Source organism: Silene latifolia, unplaced genomic scaffold, assembly GCF_048544455.1.
Source record: "Silene latifolia isolate original U9 population unplaced genomic scaffold, ASM4854445v1 scaffold_387, whole genome shotgun sequence".
NCBI classification, from domain to species: Eukaryota; Viridiplantae; Streptophyta; class Magnoliopsida; order Caryophyllales; family Caryophyllaceae; genus Silene; species Silene latifolia.
This window is the reverse complement of record NW_027413313.1, coordinates 77,096-89,814: the sequence shown is the minus strand read 5'-3', so window position 1 is coordinate 89,814 and position 12,719 is coordinate 77,096. Positions and strand designations below refer to the sequence as shown.

At 35.8% G+C, this 12,719-nt stretch overlaps 1 protein-coding gene across 1 annotated transcript; it reads right to left on the bottom strand.

Annotated features, from left to right (window-relative positions):
• Positions 1-632: 632 nt before the first annotated feature.
• On the bottom strand, positions 633-2,813 carry LOC141639424 (uncharacterized). Its single transcript, XM_074448556.1, has 2 exons — positions 2,294-2,813; positions 633-2,152 (listed from the first exon to the last, which is right to left on the bottom strand). Exons 1-2 carry the CDS (start codon positions 2,811-2,813, stop codon positions 633-635), a joined length of 2,040 nt encoding a protein of 679 aa, XP_074304657.1.
• Between the last annotated feature and the right edge of the window lie 9,906 nt (positions 2,814-12,719).

Here is a 12,719-nt window from a genome sequence, read left to right as displayed (position 1 = left end):
GAGTTTGTTTTAGCAGTTAGGGTTTGGAGATGTATATATTGAGATAAAGGAAATGTTAGTTGAGATAATGCAATGTATTTATACTAAGCAATGTGTGGGTTGAGTTGTTTTTTAATTAATATATATGTTAGGAAGTTGTGCCATAATCATCATCATATCTCTCAATGCTGCTTCAAATCTTATTACTAACCCTTCTCATTCCATATTGTCCGTTCATATGCACAGTGATGTCAGTAATAATGCATGCATCGGAATTCTAACGGGCCGTAATTATGCATGCATCTAGTAATATTTAATTTTTTTTATTTTTTTATTTTTTAAGAACAAACAACAACGGTTATTTACAAACAACCCGTTGTCTTTAGTTATAACAACGGTTTTGTATATTAAAACCCGTTGTTATAACTTTCCCCCCAAAATTGAGTCACACTTTCCACAACGGGTTTTTATACTTAAAACCGTTGTTAATATTTTTAACAACGGTTTCCTTAAGAAAACCAACCGTTGTTAAAACCTTTTACAACAGACGCTTTAACAACGTCCGCTTTTTTATATAACAACGGTTTTTGACCGTTGTTATAGCATGTATCTGTAGTAGTGAGACCTTTATGTGTACCAAATGTTTTCTCGTCTCAACAAGCTTCATGGAAAGATCGTTTAGACTCTCTAAATTCCAAAATCATCATCACTTGAACATCTTCAACAAAATTTCCAAGTTGATATTCTAAATGTTGTAAATCGGTACTTGAAAATTCACAAGGATAGAAGCGAGCAAGTCGAACCAATTTACTAATATCAAATGCAGAAAACCGATCTCTAGGATGGAAGCATGACATAAAAATAAGTATATCTCTTCTTCTCTTATCAAATCTATCATCAATTTCTTGCACAATCTGATCAATCAAACTCAAAAACACGTCGATTCGAAAATGATGTAGATTATCCACTTGTTTCTTTCCGCGCCTGTATCTCCCCGGAACCACATACATATCACTCATGATAGGAACAGTGATTTCATATTTTTGACAAAATGATGTCACCTTTTCCATGTGAGCAATCCACTCATCTTCTCTAATCTTCTTTAAATTATTTGTTGTCACATCAACAAGAGCTATAGCATTCACAATATCTTGATCTTTCTTTTGTAAAACTTTGCTCAATGTATTAGTAATCCCAAAAATAGTAATCATCAATTGCCCAATAAATACATAATCAAATGTTCGCATAGTATATGCAAGACTCTCCACCTTTACTAGCTCACTTCCATCACAAATTTCACCAATGGCATCAAGAACATCAAGAATGCTAGGAAATAAATCAAACACACTCAAAATGGTTTTAAAGTGAGATCCCCAACGAGTATCACCTGGCCTACTTAAACCTTTCTCTTGATTTAAGCCACTTCCAGATACAAGTTCACCCTTTTGTAATGCTTTTAGAATATTTTCAGCTTGTTTTTCTCGGAGAATATCTTTACGCTTACAAGAACTTGCAATTACATTAAGTAAAGTGGCAAGGGAATAAAAAAGGACACTACAATCAACATTTTTCTTAGCCACTGCAACAAGTGTAGGTTGAAGTTGGTGAGCAAAACAATGAACATAATAAGCAGAAGGAGACTCCTTCATGATTAAGGTTTTAAGACCATTAATTGAACCTCTCATATTACTAGCACCATCATAGCCCTGACCTCTAATACTAGAAAGAGTAAGAGAATTTGCTCCAAGCAACTTTTCTATCGCAGCTTTAAGTGTTAGGGAAGTAGTGCCACCCACATGCACAATACCCAAAAATCTTTCTTTCACCTCTCCTGTTTTATAATCAACATACCGCAAACAAAGAGCCATTTGTTCTTTATCAGCTATATCGGCTGACTCATCGGCAAGTATACCAAAAAACCCACCATGTAGTTCTTCTAAGACTTTCTTAGTGGTCTCCTTTGCGAAAACACTACCAATTTGTTTTTGGATTCCAGGTGCTATGAGAGTACAATTACCAGGTACCTTTTTATCAAAAAGAGCTTGAGCCACATTACTATCACGCTTTGCAAATGTTTTCCTAAGCTCTAGGAAATTGCCTTGGTTTAAGGATTCATCACTTTCATCATGACCACGAGATGCCAACCCTTGTAGAGTAATGAACCGTAATGCATCTATTGCAGCTTACAATCGAATGCGATAATCATTTTTAGCTTCTTTGGTGTAATTTTCAAAGCAACACATAATAGAAGATTTTTGTTTATTAAAAACATCAAAATTCTTCATGGCATTATTATGAGCACTCATATGATTACCAACATGTTTATTAAATGCATCAGTTTTGCTCCAAGTTTTGAACCCCCCATTCACAAATGCCTCACCACCGGATACGGATTCACTTTTGAATAAATAACAAACAAAACAAAATGCCGCATCCTTTTCTTTACTATACTCCAACCAAGGCTTAAACTTATCAAACCACGAAACAACAAAGTTACGCTTTGTCTTCGGAAATTTGTGATCACGAGGTTGGCATGGACCTCTTCGAACATACTCTCTTCTTATTATATCACGATCATTGATGTGGAAATCTGTTAACTTTCTCCTTAACCCAGGATCGTGTGGAAGAGAAATAACATCAAAATCGGTCAACCTATCTAAAATTGGCTCTTTAGAAAGTTGGGAACTAGTACCTATTTCGGTATCACCGTGTTGGGGCTCTTCAATTTCAGTTGGTTCATCTAAGGGACTTGAACACCGGTGACTTTGTGCATCATCATTGTGATGTCTTTTCGGGAAAAAACTTGTAATAGGCGTCGTTTTAGTTCTCTTCATTCTGAAAATTTTATATTAATCGTTATTATATATTCAAGTTAACAATTACTAAGATTTAATCATAAATCTATAATAGCTAAATTTTATTAACATTATCCGAGCTTTGATAAAAACACTTGGTGGTACTTTTCTACATTAACTCAGCCACATTACTACTTTGCCTAAAGCCTAATACGGACAAACAGAAAGATCAAAGTATGACCAAAATAAAGAAGAAATGTTTGACTAAAACTCTATTATAACCACAACTTTTACTGGAAAGTTCAGAAGAATCAGAACCATTAACCATACTCACACAGTCACACTCTTTCTCCTTTTGTACTCAAATTTTCCAATTTTCATTGCTGCAACTTTTTACTCCTAAATCATACTCTCTTTATATCTCTCTTCATTTATTCATTGAAACAAACTACTCCTCAAATTACCCATAAATCCTTTTTCGTCTTATCATAATTCATAAATCATAGATTTTATTAATCATTCGACTATCCGTGTATTCAATCTATGCTAAATTAGCATATTTATCAAATCATCTATCATAATTACTACTACAAATTAAATCAACATTAATTTAACTTCAAAAGAAAGAGTTTAGAAGTCATAATTACCTTAAAACAAAGGAGGCTAATCAGCTTTAATGGCGACTATCAATTTCACGGCGCGTCGACGACGGGATTTGGGGAAGAAGAAGAATCGGGCAAGCAAGAAGCAACGACGGCAACTCGGCAAGTACTAATCTCGAGGAGCATTTTTTTTTGGTGAACAAATAAAATAAATGATTTTGTTAAGTTTAGAATTTGGAATATTTTGTATTCTATATATTGGTTGAGTTAATTTAGGAAACACAACTATTTTTAAGGAGATTTAACTTCCCATATTACAAATTTAATAGCATAACTATAGCACATGGTTAATTAATGGAGTTGCAAATAACTATTTTCTCAAAAAAAAAAATTCGGATGGGGTAGCAGTTGCTACCTGTTGCTACTCTGTACGTCCGCCCCTGGCAACAACATTAGTCGCTCATTGCTCTCTTCGCGAGATCATGAGCAACCCTATTAAAACGACGTGGCACAAACTTAAAAGATAAACAATGAAAAAAAGAAAATAAAAGTCGCATGTCTTGAATGACACCATCAATGAGATGATGTTCCATCTCCAGCCCGACAAGTTGAAGGAGAAGCTGAAGGCAGTCCTAGTTGACCTCTAAATGAAGAATCCCCTGCGAAAATGCGCATCTCAACACATCCCGGAGTCCCAAAGCTTCTGCCTGTAATCCAGATTCCGCACAAATCTTAACACATCTGGATGTCAAGAAAATACCATCATCCCCACAAGCCACCCATCCAATAGCTGCATGTCCCACGGATTTCCACCCTGCATCCACCATGACCCGGATTACCTGACACGTTCCCCGTCTTCCCACCATAAAGAACGACCTCCCTTCTCGTAAATGACGTGAGTCATTAAAGCGCACATCCACCTCCACACCCCTTCTTTCCTCCTTTCCAGTCTGAAGGGCCCTTAAAGCCGTGTCCACCGAGCATGACCATAAACCAAAGAACATTTGAGGATGAAAATGCTCCCCCTGAAACAAGATCCGAGTACGAACCAGCCACAGACACCATAAGGTGGCCAAGAATTTAGTGACTTTAACGTCCGCATCCTCTGTTTTCCCTAAATAAGTTATCCAGTTAATGATCCATTCTCCAATCTCAATGATGGACAAGAGTTGGTCGTCACACATCCAATCAAACACATTTATATTCTCAACAAAACAACTACTTAGTGGTTAAGTCGAGGTCGATCCATGGGACGGTGTGCTTTGGGTTCTAAGTCTATCTATCTTAATTTATGCTAGTGTCACAATTGATGAGGTTTGTAGTTGTGTTCTAAACAAATGAAAGTAATAAAGTAAAACAAACAATAAATTAAGAGATGTAAACAATTGATTAAAAGTGCTAGGATATCATGGGTTCATAGGGGATTCATGGTAGTAAATCATACAAATATGTTCTCAATTATATGCAAGCAATTAATGTTGTGGAGGAACCGAGTTGGTTTATGTCTTACAGTTCATAGGAAAAGTTGGGTCCCGGAGCCGAATCGATTAGATTGTACAACATCTACAAGTCGACTTACTTTCCTCCTATTCACTTCTATGCATGGTCTAACTAGACTCGAGTTGATTTATATCTTACAAGTCAAGTTGAATAGATAAAAGATGGTTGTAAATACAAGGATTCATAGGCTTAGCATTTCATCAAACATAACATGTTCATAGGTTGACATCACAACAAGCAAGCAAATTAATTATGTGAACACATTAGATTAAGCATGAATCAATCCCCATGCTGGTTTCCCCTAATTACCCATTAATCCTAGCTTAGAGACTACTCACTCATTATCAAGTTTAACATGCTAACAAGGTTTTCAATCATATTAACAAGGCAAAACATGATGAACAAGTAAGAAATGTTAACAATAATTAAAACAAGGATTAAGAGAATTATACCTATAGAGATTCCAAAATAATAATGCAAAGAATAATAGAAGTACTTGATGATTGATGGAAGGTTGTCAATCTCCCAATAAACCCAAATGATCTTCTAATTACCCAATAATAAACTTGAATTACTCAATAATAAACTTGAACAATAATTAAGGAAAGATTAATGTGTAATTTTGTGGAAAGATTAAAGGATAATCTATTCTAATTTACTCCTAATCTAATCTAAGGAAAGTTGATTTAATCTAAGAAAGCTTGGTTAAGAGAGCATGCTAATCTAGGTAGTACAAAGAGGTATTTATACTAAAGATTAGGTGCATAAATTAGGGTTACTAAGGGCTTAAATGACGATTAAGACCCTTAATAAAAGTTGAGGAAATGCTCCTCTCGAAGGAAGATGCTAGTCTCCTTTTTGCTAGTCTTTAAGAAATATGCGCATCCCGAGTGGAACAAGGAAGAGACGTGCTGTACTGGGCAGGAATCCGAGCGGCCAGGGTCGGGACGCTCGGATCATTTGGCCTCAAGACGAGCGTCTTGGCATCGGGACGCTCGGATAATAGGAAGGGAAGACGAGCATCTTGGGTCTGGGGACGAGCGTCTTGGGTCTGGGGACGAGCGGATTGGCGGACAACTTCTCTGTTTGAGCTCGGATTGTAAAACGGACGTCATTTTCTCATCCGGACTGCTATTGGAGTAATTCAAAAGCCTAGACCACTTGATTTTTCGATGCCGTTTCATCTAGCATACTTTAATAGCCAAAGGAGAAACTCTTGGTTTGGGTTTCGGGCAATTTCTTCTTGCAATGTCTTCCTTCTCGTCATCCTTGATTTTAAGCCTATGATCTTTCTATATACTCTTTATTTCTACATCCTTGGTCATCATTCTTTCCTCCTCTTCATACTAGTCCATCCAATATCATCAAAAAGCTTCCAAATATGCACGGGAGACGGGAATTTCCGCCTAATTATCTTCCTTCCTATAAAACATATGAAATGCATTAGGAAAGCAAAATAGAAAGCATTTGACGGATAAAATGGCTATGGAATGTTATAATAGTATGCAAAATAGGCTCAATTAGGGGACTAAATGTGCGCAATTATGAGTCACATCAAATATCTTCAAACCGAACCTTTACTCGTCCCGAGTAAAGAGGTGACTAAAACTAGACCTTTATAAAAACTATCCTACTAATATAACCGATGTGAGACAATTAGCGGGTCTCACTCCGCCCCTTCAACTCACAACAAGACAACCATGAGGTAGGATGCCTTCTTGTAAGGCAAGGTGGGGCTTGCCAAAATGGCGACACATCCAAGCATTAAAGCACACAAAACAAGTAATGGATGCATCCACAAAAACGAATAGCCACTTTTCTCATCTAAGTGGCGGAAATTATCTATAAGGGAAGCAATCTAAGGGTACACACTCCATTATAGATACGGTTTCTTCAAACTACTAAGCCTAGAAGGATACCAATAAATAACCTCCAAGTTGTGTCAAGCTAGGGTACCTTTGTCCTCAATCGTTAAATGCTTTCGTCAAGAGTAGACTCCCTATGGTGTTAGAAACACTGGACGATCGCGGAATTCCCCCTCTTGCCTAAACAAGAAGAAGGGTCGTCCGCTCTCTACCATGCACAAAAAGTGGATACGATGGAAAAGGGATCAATAGAATTTGAGTTTCATATGAGAGTTTGCTTTTTGTTGTTGTTATTCCCCCAAATTTGTTGTGGCATTTGACATTTGAGAACACTTTCTTTTTGCCATTTCTTTTGATGTTTGGCACTTTCAACACTTGACAATTTTCAACTTTTTCTTGCATTTCTTTTGAACATTTTCAAAGTCAACCCATTTGTAGGGAGGGTGCTTATTTTTGAAGCATAAGAGTTTTCATTTTTGTTACTCCTCTTTTCTTTTGATGCAATTGCAAACTTTTTTACTTTCATTTCATTTCTTAAACTCAAATTTTGAACAATTTTTGTACCCATTCCCTTTGATGACAAAATGTGGTAGAATGTGGAAGATGGTTGCATGGTTTCAAGGGTCACCTTGGAATAAACGGTAGCCAAGGATTTATCATACCACAAGGTACTCTTGACTAGGCCTTAATCCATGGTTCAAAGGATACTAGCATGATACATCCTAAGCTGTTTTACAAGCATTCTAATGAGCAAAGTCTTAAGAAAAAAAAAGTATCTACAAGGGCCTTATATACACTTGTCAAGCTTTCCAAATAGACGCCTTCACAAAAATTTTCCTAACATGCAACTACATGCCATGATGCAACTAACATATATACATCCTAATGCATATGCTTCTACCAACTAGTATGCCAAATAATCTAAATGCAATCCTAAATTCACATTGTTTATACCGCATTAATCAAAAATAAAGCCACATAGTCATTAACATAAAGAGGAAAAAGGGGATTGGAAAGATCATACCATGCGGTCTTCATGATCCTCATGTATCTGGTGTGGCGTATTCGATCAATGTGAAAAAGGATAGACAAACAAAAAAGTATATACAATATATACAATTCTACAATATAAAGGAATGAACATGTTTTTGGTTTTTCAAAATTTTCAAATTTTTATGGATTTTTACTTTTATGAAATTAAAGAACATATTTTTGAGTTTTTTCGAAATTTTTCAATCTTTATGTATTTTGGAATATAAATTCTTATCCCCCACTTTATTTTGGACATTGTCCTCAATGTACATGTAGTAGTAGGAATGAAAAAGAAAGTACATGTTTTTTGGATTTTTGAATTTATGGAAATAAATGCAATGATATGAATGAATGCATGCTCTAACTAAATGCAATATTATATGACATATATAACAAATGAATGCAATCTAAACTATATTATATGATGCAAGATTTCTAGTAAACTATGGTCACTTATGATCAAACCTCCCCAAACCGATTTAAGCACTATTTCTAGTGTAGAAAAGAATAGGATTGGTCATTAGTGACTATGCATGAATTATAGTCTATATGCAACTATCTACATGAATCATGTGAGATATATTACAATGCAATTATACTATATGAACTAACTAATGTAAATGCAATATGAAATATAATACAAATGCAAGCTAAATGTATATATATATATATATAACTAAATGTAAGTGCAAATGTAATGCAAAGTCAAAGTAAAGGGTATCTTACAAATGGTGGTTTGAGATAGGACTCCACCAAACTACTTTGAATTGTTGAAGTTCTTTTGCTTTGTCCATAGAGCTCAAGGCTCTTAGAATAAGATCAAAAGCTTGTGAACAATCTCCAAATAAGCATAAGTATGGGTTGCTCTATTTGAACGTGAAATTTGGCCAAGGAAGTTTGTCATATATCCTTTCTTTCACCTTGTACTTGGCACTAGAGCTTTCCCAATGCTTCAAACCAATAAGCCCATGATTCTCGTCAACACTAGGTATGAAGTATGGTTCATATTCGTCCGAAGACTTCCACTCACCACCTTCTCCTTCAATTTCGGTGATGATGATAACATTTGAATTTGTCAATCCTTCAAGAGTAGAAGGAGAATTCTCATGGCATTGATGACGGGGTACCTTTGGAGTTGAAACTGTGGGTGCCAAATCTCCACAATTAAGTTCATTTGCAAGTTTTTTCTTGAGCTTTTCCACCAAGTACCCTTTATATGACTATTTGGCTTTTTGGAGAAGGTCTTCCACATCATCTCCAACAATCATAGGTTCCATGGTGGGTGCGAAAAGGTCTTCATGGTCAATAGGAAAGAGGAATTCATCTTCTTCATGGAAGCATACCTCAAACTTCTCAAGGATGGCCTCCTCAAGTAAGGAAATCTCACAACTCCATTCCTCTTCTTCATTGCAAGACACATATCCCGCATAAGCTTCTTCTATAGGTTTGTCATCATCGCTATCTCCATACGAATCATAGATAGGGGCTCCACTCCTCTTCATTAACTCTTTCTCCAACACCTCATTGTTCAAATCAAATGATACATCCTCATACTCACAAAGGTTAAGAGTATTTGGCTTACTCAACCTCATATCTTCCTCATCAAATACCACACTTTCATACTCACAAGAGCTCAAGGAGATTGGCTCTTCCCACTTCACATCTTTTTCATCAAAGGTCATTGCCTCAAATTCACATTCATGTTCAATGCTCAAGGATTGGTGGGGAGTGTTTGTTTGGCTTGTTTCTTGGGTTGCTTTCATTTGGGCAATTCGAATTGCCAACTTCTCACCATGGGTAACAATGCTTGGAGAACATTTTTCCTATTTTGGCAATCCTCTAGAATTTGCGTGAAGAAATTTTGTTGGTCTCCCATCATTTAGAGAACCATATCTTGAATGTCAAAGTTGGGCTCATCTTTTTGTTGTGGGTCGGTGTAAAAGTGCTCATATTGTGGCATTTGGAATTGGTTGTAAAGTGAGTTTTGGGTGGGTGGTTGTTGTAGATAATGGATGTGGGGATTTTGGTTGGAAAATTTGGGGTAGTAGTTCGGATTTTCATTGTATGAGTAGTAAGGTAGGTTTGTGTTGACTTGCTCCTCAAACTCCCCATACCCATAGTCATACTCAAAATATCCACCACATACTCCAAATGTCAAATCTTGATCCATCATAGCTAAGATAAGAAAACAACTACAACCAAGGAAACTACACAAAAATGGTAAGAACGAACCTTGAGGAATAAGTTCCTCAAGGTTAAAGCACAAATAAAAATAGACAAACAAGCAAGAACTTAATCACATAACACCGTCCCCGACAACGACGCCATTTTGATGGACAAGAGTTGGTCGTCACACATCCAATCAAACACATTTATATTCTCAACAAAACAACTAGTTAGTGGTTAAGTCGAGATCGATCCATGGGACGGTGTGCTTTGGGTTCTAAGTCTATCTATCTTAATTTATGCTAGTGTCACAATTGATGAGGTTTGTATTGTGTTCTAAACTAGTGAAAGTAATAAATTAAAACAAACAATAAATTAAGAGATGTAAATAATTGATTAAAAGTGCTAGGAAATCATGGGTTCATAGGGGATTCATGGTAGTAAATCATACAAACATGTTCTCAATTATATGCAAGCAATTAATGTTGTGGAGGAACCGAGTTGGTTTATGTCTTACGGTTCATAGGAAGAGTTGGATCCCGGAGCCGAATCGATTAGATTGTACAACACCTACAAGTCGACTTACTTTCCTCCTATTCACTTCTATGTGTTGGAAATTATTAATCTCATTAATTTAACATATTCATATATGTGAGAAATTATTTAATCATAAAATAATTACAAATCTTATGTATGCAAACAAGAATAAGGATAAAGAAGAAATCGTTTTCCTTACATTGAGATTTCGGTTTTATGGGCACCAACAAGATCTCCTTCTTGTTAGTTCTTGAGCTTTCTAATAATGGATGAACAAGATTCAAGTTTAGAATCTCTCCCAAAAGCATATACCCAAGGAAACCTCTTAATAACTAATATTATTTTGTACTAGAAATAATATAAGTCTTACTATAAAATTGACACAAAAATTATAATTTGGCTCTTGAAAAATCGGTTCAAGAGGGAGTGATTGTGTGAGTTTATTTCTCTAGAATTTTCACAAATTGTAGAGAGTATATTAATTTCTTACACTAGAAATTTTATGATAAGAGTGAATGAATAATTGTTAAAGGAAACACACTCAATTCCCTTGGTAAAACCGGTTGGGAGAGAGAGGTGTGTCCAATGCATGAGCTAGTTTTTCTACTCAAGAAAAGATAGGCATGCAAGGCTAAGACTATAGGTAATAATTGTGTTTTCCACTTAAAAAATAATCAACACAATTTTTATCCTAAAACTCCCTCTATTTCGGCACACACACATAAAATGGATGAGTCCATTTTATTTGTGATTTTGTCAATATGTCACATGTGACACATTACATGACATCTTATATAAAATGTATTTTTAACAATTAAAAATCAACATATTAATAAAATATGTCACTTATAAAAATTATCATAGTAATTCATAATTACTTGTACCAAAAGCGTTTCCGTATTATAAACTACAACATTCTGTATTTATAATAATTTATTCATTCCGATTCAATTGTTTCCGTAAACAATAATTTCATCTAAGTAATAAGACAATTTGATTACTTAGACCGTATCTAATTTAATCGAATTACAATAAGACACATTAACTTTACTCACAAAATCATCCGTCAATTTTTAAGCAATTTAATTAACTCGTATCGGCATACGATTAATTAAATAATCAATTAAGAGTATTTCCCTATAGGTATGACCTAAGGGGATCAACTGATCACCACCGTCGCACGACGTAATGTCAAACTCTAGACACCAATCATTACAGATATGTGTGGACCATTGATCAAAATATTTCATCCCACATGTATTCTTAAAATGAGATTTAAACATGTGATCATTATGATCAACAGTTGTGATCGCATTATTGTCGGAGGACACTTATTCCAACAATCTCCCACTTGTCCTCGACAAGTGTGCATCACCAATTCTCTTGTCCTATTACTATCTCCCACTCAATGCAAGGTGTCTTTCAGGTCGTACTTGCAAGTGATCATATCGAGAGTGGTTTCCTCGATCTGGAGAATAACTGATTGACCGGAATTATCTACCATAGATACCTTCCGAGCGTGGCCACGCATTTCCAGATCATTACTCCTCGAGTGGCCCTGAGATATTGTTTTAACCCTGACAAGAGGGTGGACAATTCCTATCGCACTTATTCCCTTCGACTAGCCACAGCCATCATAACCCAAAATATGCCCATTTGACCTCATTTACGAAGGTCGTAGTAACACAAATCAAAGTTAATCTGAAACTGTGCCACCTTAGGCGAACAGTCTTTAGTCAAAAGAATCGACTCATTAGAATACTATAGTAGCTCTCGCCACGACCAGGCTATATAAATTTGCTAGAACTCTATAAGCGGTCATAAGGCCCGACAAAGTGTTCCTAACAGTCTGCCTATGTGATCGACTAGTCATCTCATATGACTCTATGGCACTTGAACTTGCCATCAATCGCATCACACTCTAGTCACTTCGAGACGTCACCTCATACAAGTGACTATAGGCAAATACCATGTTAATCCAGGTTCACTTTAACGAGGTTCAATGTTGTCTCTACAACCGGTTTGGATGTAACAAAGTATAAAAGGAGTTTTTCAGCTTAAAAAACTCGAACGACAAATGTGATTATCACATATGAATAGTCAATACCTGATTACTATTTCATATTCTATAATCTAATTTGATCTTTTATGTAGTTATTAATCTCAATCCAATTGAAATGACATGACTCATCATGTTAAGCCTATGAAAAGGTTTTGGTTAGTAGGTTTTACCAACTTCTTGT

Coding starts and splice junctions, on each gene's coding strand:
- LOC141639424 (XM_074448556.1), bottom strand. CDS start 2,813: ATGAAGAGAACTAAAACGACGCCTATTACAAGTTTTTTCCCGAAAAGA. Junction 2,153..2,293: donor TGCATTTAATAAACATGTTG/GTAATCATATGA, acceptor AAGCTGCAATAG/ATGCATTACGGTTCATTACT.